The 14,447-nt window shown below is 40.6% G+C and overlaps 1 protein-coding gene across 1 annotated transcript in view; it reads right to left on the reverse strand.

The window, feature by feature from the left end:
- Window positions 1-2,969: 2,969 nt before the first annotated feature.
- Window positions 2,970-14,447, reverse strand: part of gas2l1 (growth arrest-specific 2 like 1) — a 64,783-nt gene continuing 53,305 nt past the window's right edge. Inside the window, exon 5 of the mRNA XM_060843584.1 lies at window positions 2,970-8,852. Within this exon, the coding sequence (XP_060699567.1) occupies window positions 7,031-8,852 (1,822 nt within the window). The 3' untranslated portion in view covers window positions 2,970-7,030. The remainder of the gene's footprint in view (window positions 8,853-14,447) is intronic.

Genomic DNA, 14,447 nt, shown 5'->3' on the forward strand with positions numbered 1-14,447 from the left:
TGATTACCACTGGCATAGTGATAGTTTTAGTGTTAGCAGTTGAAAATGTGTTGCTGGTTAAAGCACAGCAGGTTAGGCAGCATCCAAGGAACAGGAAATTCGACGTTTCGGGCATAAGCCCTTCATCAGGAAGATTTTAACCTACTGCGAATCCTCTTGCAAGGATGCCTTCCTTGAAGAAGCTCTTCCGAAGATTTTAACCTTAGTGTTAGCAGTGGTTGTCATCAAGGATGCCCTCACTCACCACTATTATTTACACTAGTGATTGAGCTTCTGGCGGAAACTATCCGAACTGACCCTAATATAATGGCCCCAAAGATAGGATCGGGTAAGCTTAAAATCACTTTATGTGGACAATGTCCTTCCTTTCTTAAATGACCCATCGATATCGGTGCTCCACTTAATTCAAGTGGTTTACTTATTTGGTACGTCCTCAGGTTACAAAATTAACTTTACGAAATCAGTTGCCATGCCGCAAGGTCGTCTTACCAGCATATCCAATTTTCTGGATGGATCCAGTTCCCCCTTTCAGTAGTCACTGGGAGGTTTTCTCTTTAGGTATTTTTATTACCTCGCTATTTGGTCAGCCATACAAAGCTAATTATACACATTTATTAGAGAAAATAAGACAAGACCTCCAATGCTGGGAAGAACTCCAGATATCCTGGCTAGGAAGAATAGCTTTGGTCAAGATGAATATTGTAAAGCATTATACCCCATGAGAATGTTTCCTTTGATGTTGCCGAGACAGGCACTGCGTAAGCTTTATGGTTAACTTGGCTCCTTTATTTGGAATCATAGATGGCCCATTATTAAATTAGATAAGTTGCAGCTCCCACAAGGAAGGGGAGGTCTAGATTTTTCAGATTTCAGGAGGTACCATCTGAGATCTGTTATCATATGTGGCTGATTGTGTGTCGAGAGAGACCCAATTAATTTGATTGGATATGGAGGCTTCCCAAGCAAAATGTCCCCTCATCAATCTAATATTTATAGATGAGTTATTAAAGATCATTGTATTTAATACAATTGAGTTTTTAACAATTAAAGCTAGGAGGATGGCGAGACAGGATGAGGGTAATTCACAAAAAAAAACCTCCCCTTCTACTCCTATAGCAGGAACATTGGGATTTCAGCCAGGCTTGACTGATGCTGCATTTAAAATGTGAGAGTCCAGAGGCATCGCCTGTTTGGGAGATCTGTTTGATGGGGAGGTCATGATGCCCTTGAACAGTTAAGGCAGAAGTTTGGGTTGCCTTACAGGGACCTTTTTCAATACTTTCAAGTACGAGATTTCATACAAAAAGACCACATTGATGACAAATCCGTACAAATCAGATATGGAAAGGAGTGTGCTTTGGCCAATGGGTGCACCCTCAGTCAGTACTCTCTACCCACTCGCTTGGTAATAAGGTACCGAAGGCCATGGAGTGGCTATATAAAATATGGAATCAAGAATTAGGGATGGAAATCTCCTGAGATGTGGGAGGATAGCTTGGAAAATGCTAGGAAGATCTCTATTTGTAATTGAAACTCAGGCTATTCAATTGAAGATACTTCATGGGGCTCATATGACACCAGAGCAGCTTGCAATGTTCAAGGCAGGAGCATCCCCAATGTGCCCCAAATGTAAAATAGAAGTTTGTACTCATTGTCTGTGGACATGCCATAGATATTGGAACAGTGTAGCGAATGCCTTGGCAAAGATTTTGGGAACGGAGATTGGTTTGGGCTTTGCAAATTTTCCTTCTCTAGATGCATACAGGAAGAAACTATTTACTATCCTTTCCTTTTGTGTGAGGAAAAGGAGTTTAGTAAGTTGGGTATTGGAAAGCCTCTGGGATTTTCGAATTGACATAGAATAGTTATGGAATATATTCCCCTGGTCTTCCTTACGAATATGGTGCTCCAAAAAGAACAATTATTTTAAGAACATGGCAGCCCTTTTTGAACTATGCCAATGCAGATGTATCGGCCATACTGTTTAGGGTCTTTGTTTAGCTGTGAGGAGGATGTTTGTTCAGGGGCCCATGGGAAGAAGTATCCCATGGGTTTTGTTGTGACTTGATATAATTTTATTTTGAAATGTATTTATTTACTGCTATCCCCCCCCCATAATATATCTTACTGAGAATACTTAGAGCTGTCACTGCTGTCTTTTAACTCTCAAAATTCCCACATCTTCATAAAATTAGTGTTGAATGCAAGTTACCTTAGGATAAAACTGCTGAGTCTGTTACCTTAAGATGACTCAGAGCAGTTGGGGTGGTGGGTAAGGGAGGAGACATTTGGAAAATGAAGGACGGTAAAGATACTAGAAAACTAAAGATCACTCTTTAAAAGTGAGATGTCCATTATTTTAAAAGGCAGAGGTAGATTCTCAATAGGTATAGGGCTGAAAAGGGTAACACAGTGGAACAAAACAGACCTGAAAAAAAATTCAGATCAGCCATGATTTTATTCAATGGCAAAATAGGCTCAAAAAGGCTGAGCAGCCTATTCCTGCTTCTAATCTACGGTTAGTAACAAAACCTAGGATCAATAGCAAGACCACAAAAACTGAACAGACGTGTGGAATAGTCCAGTTATAATCAGTTCACCATTGTAGAGCCAAACACCTTTCTCAATATTCTAAACAAAATTTCAGCTCAGGTGATAGACAGCTAGGATTTTTCTTTAAAAGCTTAACACTAGCATGCAAATTTGTACCCCACCCCCAATCATTTTAATATGGGAAAATTAATCAAGATTGAAAAATTTGAAAATGCTGAATGCCCAACATCTACTCAGTTTATAAAAACAGATGAAATATTCCTCAAGGCCCTGCATTTGCTGAAAATATAATTTTCTGTCCCTTTTTTCCAAGATCAAAATTTCCAAATATATTAAAAGGATTTCTGCAAAGGAAAGAGGTGCAGGTTATTACCAGAGATTTGTTTCACAGATAATAAATAGCTTCAGACAGGAAGTTTCTATAAAAAGAACTTTATTTAACATTTTATTTTAAAATAATACAATGAGTGTGACCTTACTTTGAAATAAACTAAACATTTACAAATATTGCAGATCTTTGGTACAAGTTCCTTTTCTTTCATGACATTACTGGATCACAATCTCACATTTAATTCTCACTTGCTCCATTCCAACAGGACAGATCAAAACACTGTTCATTGCAAACACAAAAAAATTACAACTCTTATGTTCCTTTACATTGTTAAAGAGTAGAAGCAAGACCTTAAGGCAAGGGTGGCAGGGAGGCAAAGCATTTGTTTTGAAGCACTGTGTAATTTACATATGCACTGCACATGTTCAAGGATCTTATCAAGAATGTTTCAGCATTTTAACCACTACTGTTAATCTAAATAAAAGCCTATTAAAAAAGTGGACAGAGGTGATCAGTGCTTTTAACGTTCCCCAAGGTTCTCCTTGTACAATTCCATTAATAATCTCAGTTAAGCTGCTCGGCCTTTGAACGGGTCACACTATTTCTGTGAATTTTATTTCCTCTCCTGCAGGCTGGAGATTCCCATTTGCACCAATTATAATTCAAAGACAAATGCTCAATTCAAACCAGGAGGGTTTTTGTGTAACATGCTACAAGCCAATCCTGTTTGCCTTAAAGACGTTAACATTTCTTATGGAAATCATGTACTTATACGCACAGGATTTGATTAAAGATAACTTTTCCTTGTCGACATACTCCCATCCGGCTCAGGCTGTTCCTGAGCCTTTGAAGTTGAGGTACTGACAAGACAAATATAGAGCACATACAGTCTGTCGCAGCTTTCTTAAAGTGATAGGGGTAACTTTCCACTTTCAGTCTTGATCAAAATAATAAAATGGCCTCATCATGAGAAAGTCAGGGGAGAAAACAATTAGGGATGGGGGAAATGAAAGAGAAATAATGCGGGGAGAAGGAAAACAGAAATAAGACAAAAAGGGACAGTCAGAAAGACCAAATCCTTGCATGAAAAACTCTCTCTAATCAGTGGAGGGCAAAGCAGTGATTTCCTCACTTATGCACAATTCTATTCATTAGTGCCTCTTGGCAAACTGGATCTGTCAAGCCTTCCTTGCAGTACAGCTGTTCTTAAAAGCATCTGTTATGTTGACAGGTTCCAATACCAGCTGCCTTTCTGGTTACCACGTATACATCCTGTCAAAAATGGCCCAAAAATAATTCCACTCAAACAAATGTAACTGCTCATTTACACAAATAGGAGTTCTAAAGAAAGGCAAAATCCTGAATATCTGCACTAGATTTTCTTAATTAGTCAACTTTTCAAAGAACACTGTTAATACATGTTTTGATATGTATCAGGCTAAAAAACAGCCACCTGCAGGTGTTCAAATTCTATGACAGAATTAGTTGAATTTCAGGACTTAACGGGCAATTTAAATGTGCCACAATTAATGCATACCTACTTAGTGTCAATTTTTTAAACATCTTTAGCAGAATAGTGCTATCAGTATTTAAATAACCAGTGAATAATCATTTAAGATATTTTCATTAAAACGTTTTCACCAGCTGAAATTGCATAGTTAATAACTGCATACTTTACACTTGAATAAATACAATCATGCCAGAGAAAATCAAATACCCTACAACCAACTCCTTAAATATAAGGTGACACTACCTAGATTTACCACAAGTCAGTTTTGGACTGAGGGAATAGTTTAAATTTAACACCGTGCAAACAATGTACCTGCAAGTAGCAGCAATACGACTGGTTCCAAAATTAAACATAATATCCCCGCAAGACAATTTAACAATTTTAAATTGAATGGGTGTTGGTCATTGTGCTGGCTGTATTTGGGCTATTTACTCCGAATTCCCTTCCACAAGTCAAGTCAAAGGGTGGGGCACAAATCTTTTGCATAAATAATTAATTCACATTGTAAATTCAAATATGGAATCTGAAACTGAGAACGAGAAACTTTATCACATCAAATGGAGAGAACTGGCTGTGAGCTTCTAAAAGAACACAGGAACCTCACAGAGCGAGGCCTGGTGTACTATGGATGTCACTTGGAAGTGAAACATCTAAATCTACCTTCTAAAGGATAGGGGGAATTACTTGAAGCATTTCTCACTTACTTCAACCTGACCAGCAAGGGGGCAGCAACAGAAACGGGGCATAATTTACCCCCAGATTTTGGTGGGCAAATTGTATATTCATTCATAATTAAACAGATCAAAATTCACAACTTAAATGCCAGGACGTTATCGCAGGCGACACCGTGTCAACAGCTACATATCTCTAATGTTCTGGCAATTTAAAAAGTTTCATCCACTGTCTGTGGACAAGTGGGATTTAGGAATAATGGCGAGATGGAGGGGCAACCCAAACAGGATTGTGAATAGAAGTGGCTCAATTTTAAGAAAGGTGCAATTCCTACACGTAAGTGATTTTCAAGTTTGGGATTCCACTCTATAATACACCAACTATTCAAGTTAGATACAGGGAGATAAAGATATTCCAGAACCCAGGCAGACCCCTGCTGTGCGAATTAACCTGGGAGATTATATCGGACCTGTAGGATTAGTGTGCTTAATTGAGAATGCTGATCTCCCAGGGTCTCCAGACCTGAGCTCTCACTGTCCAATACCGCTTCCTCGCCCAGACTCTCTCCTGTCTCTGCCCGTGAGCAGCACTGCTCAGCTTAGCGCCAACCTCTGAGCAGAAACTGTATTTACATCGAATCCAGAGGTTAAAGTGTATTCAGTCAGGAACTCTCAATCAAACACATTAACATTACAGATTCCGCTCAAAAACCATCCCCATTCAAACATTCTGGATCACTAAGTCTTTGCTTTTAAAAGGATTACTGTACAGAAATTAACCTTGTTAAAAATTACTCAGCCCATTCCAGAGATTAACCCACTGGTTGGATAATTAATCAGTTAATAATTTTTTTCAGCAGCATTCACACAGAACACCACTTTCTGCAGAGATTGAGCCAGGTGCCAGTGTACAATGAAGTGAAACTGGCTCGATAGAGAGTTTTGTAGATGTGCAAATGATGCAATGAACTGGTTGCTCAGAGCCGAGCCGAGGATCACTTGGTCTCTTTGAGATGGTTAACTCCTCACCTAGGTATAATTTAAGATTTCTAACTTTCAGTCAGTTATTAACTCAGAGGATTGGGTAGTGTGTGAACACCCGACAGTTCCAGTGCATGTTGCTCAGTATAAAAGCTCCCACATTTCTGTCCTGCCACACAATCATTCGGACTCTTGTGGATTGGCAGCACAGGGAAAAAAAAGTGAACATCTCAGGTCTGACAAAATAAATACCACACAAGAACAAACCTTAAGGGCAAGCGGTGAATTCTCTAACTCGCTACACAAACACGATAGGTCACCAGCTACAAGATACATGATGTACTGAAGGAGAAATACGCACGATAAAACGAGTGGACAGACAAGAGGTTTCGGCTGGTGTTAGTTTTCTACCACCACACCCCATCAGAGAAACCAAGAGGAGAAATGTCATTGGGCTAGGAGCTGGTCTCTAGGAGGAAGGTTGTTTTTGTACCACATTTGAAATGTAAACAAGTGACCATTTGGTTTCAGTCTATTCCCCTCAAAGTCAAGCAAAATACATCCAGATTCATAACTGTTAGATTTGGTGTTCCATTTCAAAAAAGGAATTCATGGGGCACAACTCTTGGCCATTGATAGAACCCAATGTCCCAGTCAGAATTCAACAGCCCTGGTGACAGATGAACCCAAAGTAGAGGTGAAAGAATCTGTCCGATTGCAAGAAACCAACTGCAACAATAATCCCTGCCTGCAACAAACAGTGTCGGGTAATTGGAGGATTCTAGTCATCCCATCCAATTAGATTCGCCTCCTTTCTCTGCTCCGGTCCCAGCACTAAGTATACAGGGAGATTAGGATTTTTAAACTTGCTGAGTTGCATTCAACCTGAGATGCTGATAGTCATTTGGTTCATTTCAAAATCGATACAAGTGCAAAGGAAAAGCTCAGAGTTTTAAACTGTAAACAAGGAACTCATTTGAGAAGTTAAACCCAGGACCCATCATCCTGGTTAACCGATGGAACCACCTCTCTGGTCTCTGTGGGCGAAGGCACGAGCTCCTCTCTGGAACTCTGAAGTTCTTCGTGGTGTAGGATTATTTTGTGTTTTAGCTTGCGTCTATCCTGTAGAGAGCTGGGAGCTGATCTTGGAGACTTCAGGCCTGATTTGCAGCTGACCGGTGTGGGAATTCTCGAGGGCCTCTTTTCTGGTTGATTGTCAGTGCGTGGCCGAATCTTGGGCCGCAGCTTCAGCTTGTAAACGGAAGGCACTCGGTCGGGTTTCTTTAGCCCTTTCTTGGGCCTCATTTGAACACCATGTTTGTGATGGGAATTCAGTTGGACATTAACAGACGACTCACTGGATGTCTCAATGAAGGATCCTTCACTGTTTTCATGGCTTTGATCATCCCCTGTGTTCAAGGCAGGAATTCTGCCCACTGCCTTGCAGTCCCTTTGTTCAGTGTTTCTTTCAGTGGGGACATCCCCATTCTGTTCCTTCTCCAGTTCTGCTGGGCCCCTCAGGTGCATCATATAAAATGTCTTTTCGGCTAAGGGACTCGACAGTATAGGTTCCTTTACATTCTCTATAGTTTTGAGAACATTAGATGTTGTGCATACACTTGGACACCCTCCATGCCATCCACCACCATCTACACAGTCCATCTGACCATATCCTTCTTGGATCTCACTTACCATTGAGTTTGTGTCATGGCATAAGCACCCCAACAGGGGCGTTGAGATTTTTTCAGTCTCTTCCCGGAGGTGACCCTGCAGCTTGTTCATAAGGTTTACAGACGTAGTGGAGGTGGTTATGGAGTAGTATGCAGAATCAATGACATTCTGCTCTGCTTTTTGAACTGGCTGGACTGTGGTAGCATCAAGAAACATTTCAGAAATCTCATGGTCACCGTCCTCCAATGGGACTTGCTTTGTATTTGCCAGAAATTCCTCCTCAAAGCTCCTGTAGAGTTCTTGTTCTTTACTGGAATCAAATTCCTGGGTCACACTGAATATGCCCCCCTCGCCTTCAGTCTCTGAGGGGGAGCTTGGAGTGCACCCATTTGTGTCACTGCAGCCAACAGAAGACTGGGGATGGTCAGGAGAGTTTACACAAACATTTAACACATTCCGATTGTCGTCATAGCACAAAGCCTGCTGAGTGCTTCTGCCAGGTCGAGACAATGGTATTGACTGCCTGGATGAACAAACTTTAGGCACAGGACTAGATGATCTCTTTGAAGTCATAGATGTCTTTGCCTTGGAAACTAAAGGAGTTGGGCATTTGGTCTCTTTCTGAGCTGCATGCAAATGGTTTAAAGCTGATGGAACAGGTGATTTAGTTCGAGAAATCCTTGTATTTGCTTCTTTACTACTACTCTCTGATTCATCTGCACGAACCCAGGAATGCTGTCCCTCTTTCCCTCGGCTGATCAGGATAGCATTGCTGTTTTGCAACTTCCCCTTCTTTATCACAGTTGGCTTCTGGTTTGGTGTCCTGTTGGGTTCTCGAGAAACACGTGCATTACTGCGTCTTTGCGGAGGGGTATCCAGGGACTGGCGTGACTTTTCACAGCCCGCACTCTGGTCTGATGGCTCACTCCTCCTCCTCGTTTGACCAGTCCATTGCTTTGAATCTTGCTTCACTCCATTTCTTTGGATCATGTGGGTACCTCCAATTCGGTTTATGATCAGAACATCATCACTTAAGGCCTTACTCACAGAGAGTGATGTCTTCTGTCTTCCAGTTTGTGTAGATGGACTTTCATGGTCACCTGGCTGCCGTCGGGGAATTGAGTCATCTCTTTGCCTAAAAGACAGAAAGTGATTTTATCCATAAAATTTGAAATAAAAGATGATTGGCTTGGGATTACTGGTTCAAACAATAATCAAGTGCATGCGATTATGGTCATGTTCACTGTCACTTGTTAACAATGTTAGAGTATAATAACAAAGATAGGAACAAAATTATCCATTTGAATTCACAGTTCATTTAACACATTAAAAAAAAGGATGGTTTCAAGGGCTACAGAAAAACTACTCAGCAAGGAGAGTTGTTTAAAGGCGTCAGTTTTGAAGACAGTTTTAAAAGGGGACAGTACGGTGACTCAGCGGTTAGCACTGTTGCCTCACAGCACTGGGACTTCGGTTTGATTCCAGCCTCAGGCGACAGTCTGTATGGAGATTGCACTTTCTCCCTGTGTCTGCATGGGTTTCCTCTGGGTGACCCAGTTTCCTCCCACAGTTCGAAGATGCACAGGTTAGGTGGATTAGCCACACCAAAAATTGCACTAAGTGTCTGGGGATGTGCAGGCTAGGTGGGTTAGTCATGGGAAATGTGGGGTTCAAAGGATAGAGTGGGATGATATTCAGAGGGTCGGTGTGGACTCAATGGGCCAAATGGTCTGCTTCCACACTGTAGGGATTCTATGAAGAGGATCAATGGAGTGTTGGCTATTTTAGAAAGGAAATGAATGCAAAGAACTCAATAGTCAAAAGGCAGTTCCTCCAAAGGTTTTGGGTGGGGTAAGGGTTAAGAAAAAATATTACCAGTCTAAACTAATTGGGATACTCTGAGCTGTGTGCAGATGATTGGAGTTGGTGAAGGAGAAAAGTTCTAAAAATTCATCTTAAAACAAAAGGATGAAAAGTTTAAGATTTAGGAATGGGGTCAATGTAGGTCAGCAGTGGTGGATTAATGTGTTGCAGGGCAGGACATGGACAATTAAAAAATGGTTACTACAGAGTTAGATTTAAAACTTAAAACAGCTCTACAGACTTTTCTATCCAAAAGCTTAAAGGGGGGGGGGGGGGGGGGGGGAAAGAGGCAAACTCACTTCTATTTTCCTTTTAAGAGAATGTTGTATGAGCTGATGCTTACAGAAGATGAAGAACAACAACTCTGGAGTTAGGCAGGGATCAATGTGGACTTCACCAGTTTCCTCATTTCCCCTTCCCCCACCTCACCCCAGTTCCAAACTTCCAGCTCAACACTGTCCCCATGACTTGTTCTACCTGCCTAGTTTCCTTTCCACCTATCCACTCCACCCTCCTCTCTGATCTATCACCTTCATCCCCACCCCCATTCACCTATTGTACTCTATGCTACTTTCTCCCCACTCTCACCTTCCTCTCATTTATCTCTACACCTTGCAGGCATCCTGCGTCTATTCCTGATGAAGGGCTTTTGCCTGAAACGTCGATTTTCTTCCTGCTCGGATGGATGCTGCCTGAACTGCTGTGCTTTTCCAGCACCACTCTAATTAGAGCAGACTGGAGTCTTGGGCTGCTTCAACAAATGGAATCACATTTCCAAACATTTACACATGGCAAACTGCCAAAACTGACCAATTCAGGCACACTGATTCAAGGTTTATTTGCCAAATGAGGCAATAAATCCAAGTGTTGTCTTTTCCACGGAAGCAGATATATAAAACTACAAAACAGAATGACAAACATTTACAAGTTGGAAGTGAAAGAGTAGACATGCAATAGAATGGTAGTCACTGGGATCAAAGACTAACATATTCCTGGTGTTGGGGCAAGTATTGGATACAAAATTGCAGACTTGCACACTTGGGGTGCGGTGAGGTGGGGTGGTGGTAGTGGTGAGGGGTTGGGGGACGAAGGACTGTTTCTTTGGTCCACCTCTAGTCACCCAGACATAATATGAAGATGCAAAAGATTGAGTACAAGCTGGTCTTGCTGTTTGAACTATCTGCATTTAAAAATACAACATGTTTCTGTTCTTCAGAATACAAAATGGAAAACATCAACACAGCTAAAACTGTTCGCATATTTTTCCATTGCCTGTTACATTCACACACGCATGCATGAATGCAGCACGACTGAATCAATGCTTTCTGACAATATCAAGCTTTAGAAAAAGACAAGAATGGCTAGACACAAACAAAGAATGTCCATGCAATCAACGTCTTCTGAAGGAGTCAATTAGAAAAAAATAGGATGCAGAAAAATTTGAACATTATTAATTTTGAATATGCTCAATTGAAAATATAAAACCAGTTGGTCCAGATGATCATTCCAAGATGCTGGCACTGAGTCTACAAGGAGGAAGCAGAACTAAAGGCCAAGTTGTCAGCGCAAAGCAAAACACGTTTCCACACCCTCTAACATCCACGTACATCAAATATCCTGTAAATAGGCTTCAAATAGTGCATTGTACTGATAATTACACAGGAGGATTTAAAAAAAAGGGACTGAACAGGAGAGAGAGGAGGCTCTCTTTTTTTAAAAATGAAATGTTCAGAACAGCAATTCACAAACATGTAGACATTTTTGTTGATATTAATCATGTCATTTTCAACTTTGCCAGACCAATACTGTTTAACAATAGAGAAATGTATCATGCTTCAAAGTTGTGGTGACTTTCATAGTACTGCACATGATTAATGTGAAATCTTTCATGAATTCTTGCCAATGACAGACAAACCAAGCCAAAAAAAAACCAAAAACAAGTTACAAAGTTAAATCAGAATAAGTTAGTGAATTTACCACTAGCAACATTTCTAGATGAAGCATGAATCCCCATTTGAAAGGATTTTGATGACTTGCCCGATGAAGGACATTGCTTCATGAAACAGAAATGACCATGCCTAATAAAGGCTGTCATGAATTATAAACTAACAGCTTGCAGTTGTCAGCGTTGTCAAGGTGCTTGCTTCACAAATGCAATACAGCACTGTGGGAAAAATATTCCACTTATTCGGTCATGAAGTATGAGCCAATTCAAAGGAATTGTAAAAGCATCTGTTGTGTTACAGTCAGTACTTCAAAATGAGTTATTTATTCTGCTGAGACGCAAGTCAAATCTACTTTTTGTGAATACCAGCCCCAGGGGCTCGAAACTTGCTTGGACAGTTTTCTGCTGAATTTGGAGATGCTGCCTGTAGCAAAATGAATATACAAGTATGCATTAGAAAAACAAATCGACAAATTAGGTTTTAAAAAGGTGGCAACAGGCCAATTCCACAATCTCTTATGAACTAAAAGCTTTAAGAAACAAAATGAAAACTAGCCTGTGTCATTAAGTGGAAAAACATTCCAGGTTCAAACCCTCAACAGGCTGCACCAGCAGACTGGAACCATGGACAATGCTAACAGCATCACAGCATACTAGACTGTCAGGGAAAGAGACAGGGACAAGAATATATGATTAGGAATTCCAGTCATTTGTATGTCTGCTCATTGATGTCTAGTCAGGAGGACTGGACACTGCTATCACCATTACCAGCCCTTGCTTCATGAATTAATTAATATCTACGATTCCACAGAAATTAAAAATGTGGGGATAAAGATGGGACATTTGATGGAGCAATAACATGTTTTATACAAATAGACTTGGGCTTTTAGTTGTTACAATTTGGACAATTATTTCCTGATACTAGTCCATGATGAAACTCTTACTGTCGTGATAGCGTCACAATAACCTCTTGCATAAAATGCAAGCCCGGCATCAGGGTAATGCAATGCCAGCTTTTAAATGCCATTAATACAATTTCACCAAACACTATTATAAAATTATAGCTACGACGAGTGTAATAACTCTCTTCTCATGGTTCACAGTCATCTGCATCCTTTGATCAAATTACAGTATACTCACTTCCTGCTGCCTATAAATTTCTATACATCAAATGCAGAATTGAAGTGAAAACATACTGGTTTTGGCAAACCTGTCCCCTATTCAGATATGACTGAAGACTGTTTAAACACCTTATTAAGGAACAATACAGTATTTTGTGATCAATTATTACTGGTTTTACCAGATGTTACAGCAGTAAATTTGTAAGAAGAAATCTCCTTATTGCCAAACCAGGAACGTTTACCATATTGGTAAGGTTTCCTGCACTACCATTCCTCCACCACACTACAAGAAACTACAATTGAAAGTTAATTGCTAAGTCTCTTCTTCAAGGCTGACCATTTTATCCTCCTATCACAGATATCAACTTAGGTTGAAAATGTTCACATGACGACTTGGGATATTTTACTTTATTAAAAATGACACTTATGTACATGTAAATAGATGATAACAATGGTAGTCTTCATTTAAACCCTTTTCCTTCACAGCATCAGGTCAGATCCTCATCAGAATCTGCACACAAAAGCAGCAAGAACATTTTGGAACTTGTCAATTTCCGGATACTGAGCTTTCAACAGGTGCTTTCTGAAATCAGATTTAATTACACAGTTGAATACATTCACACGCAAACCATGTAGATATTTATCAAGTCAGAACTTGCTCTTCATTGAATTTAGTTTTGCAAATGATTCAGAGGCACCAGCATGTTTCCACATTCATCCTGCTCAGATTTGGAGAAAATGTGAGAAATTGAGGGAGAGGATTCTAGATCATTTCTCATACCAGATATTGTGCTTCAAAACTCTTAAATTGCCAATGAAGATACTTGCATTCAATTTCCTCCTGCTCCTTGAAAACAAGGTCACTCACCAGGAAGTCAATGCCATGCATGGTGTCTGGTAGAAAACAACCAGGCTAACCCCTGATCTACCTACCTGGACTAGCAACGCACCCCACTCCTCACCCACCTCCCAATCACAACCTAACTACCCCCCCTCCTGGAACATCCACCCTACACATTCACATTAGACATTTATACTTGCGGTCAGTGCTGCAAAAAGAAAGCAGGTTTTAGTATTCCCCCAGACACCAGAGAACTGCGGTGAAGCTGTCAGAGGGACTCAGTCATACAGTTACACAGCACAGAAACAGACCCTTCAATCCAGCTTGTCCATACTGACCAGATATCCTAAACTAATTTAGTCTCATTTGCCAGCCTATTCATATACCCATCCAAATGCCTTTTAAATATTGTAATTGTACCAGTTCCTCTGGCAGCACATTCCATCTACGCACCACTCTCTGCACGAAGTAGTTGCCCCTCATGTCCCTTTTAACTTTTTCCCCCTTTAAACCTATGCCCTCTAGCCCTGGGGAAGAGACCTTGGCTATTTATCCTACACATGCCCCTCATGATTTTATAAATCTCTGAAGGTCACTGCTTAGCCACTCCAGGGGGAAAATAAAAGTCCAAGTCTATTCAGCCTCTCCCTCCAAACCCTAGCAACATTTGTGTAAATCTTTTCTGCACCCTTTCAAGTTTAACATCATCTTTCCTATAAAATCCCTAAAGTGTGGAAGTCAGCCATCAAGTCCACACCAACTCTCCAAAAAGCACAGGACCCAGCGGGGGCAATGGTCATCCCAGTCTATTAAGGATACATTCAATTCATGACATCACAAACAATATCATTTAAATGAACGCTCGTAATAAAAGTAATGTACAGATAGACTTGCTTTCAGGATAGACAATAGAATGATTAATAATTCATGCCATTGATCTGAAATGAATGAGTAGAACAT

This window comes from Hemiscyllium ocellatum, chromosome 24, assembly GCF_020745735.1.
Source record: "Hemiscyllium ocellatum isolate sHemOce1 chromosome 24, sHemOce1.pat.X.cur, whole genome shotgun sequence".
NCBI lineage: Eukaryota > Metazoa > Chordata > Chondrichthyes > Orectolobiformes > Hemiscylliidae > Hemiscyllium > Hemiscyllium ocellatum.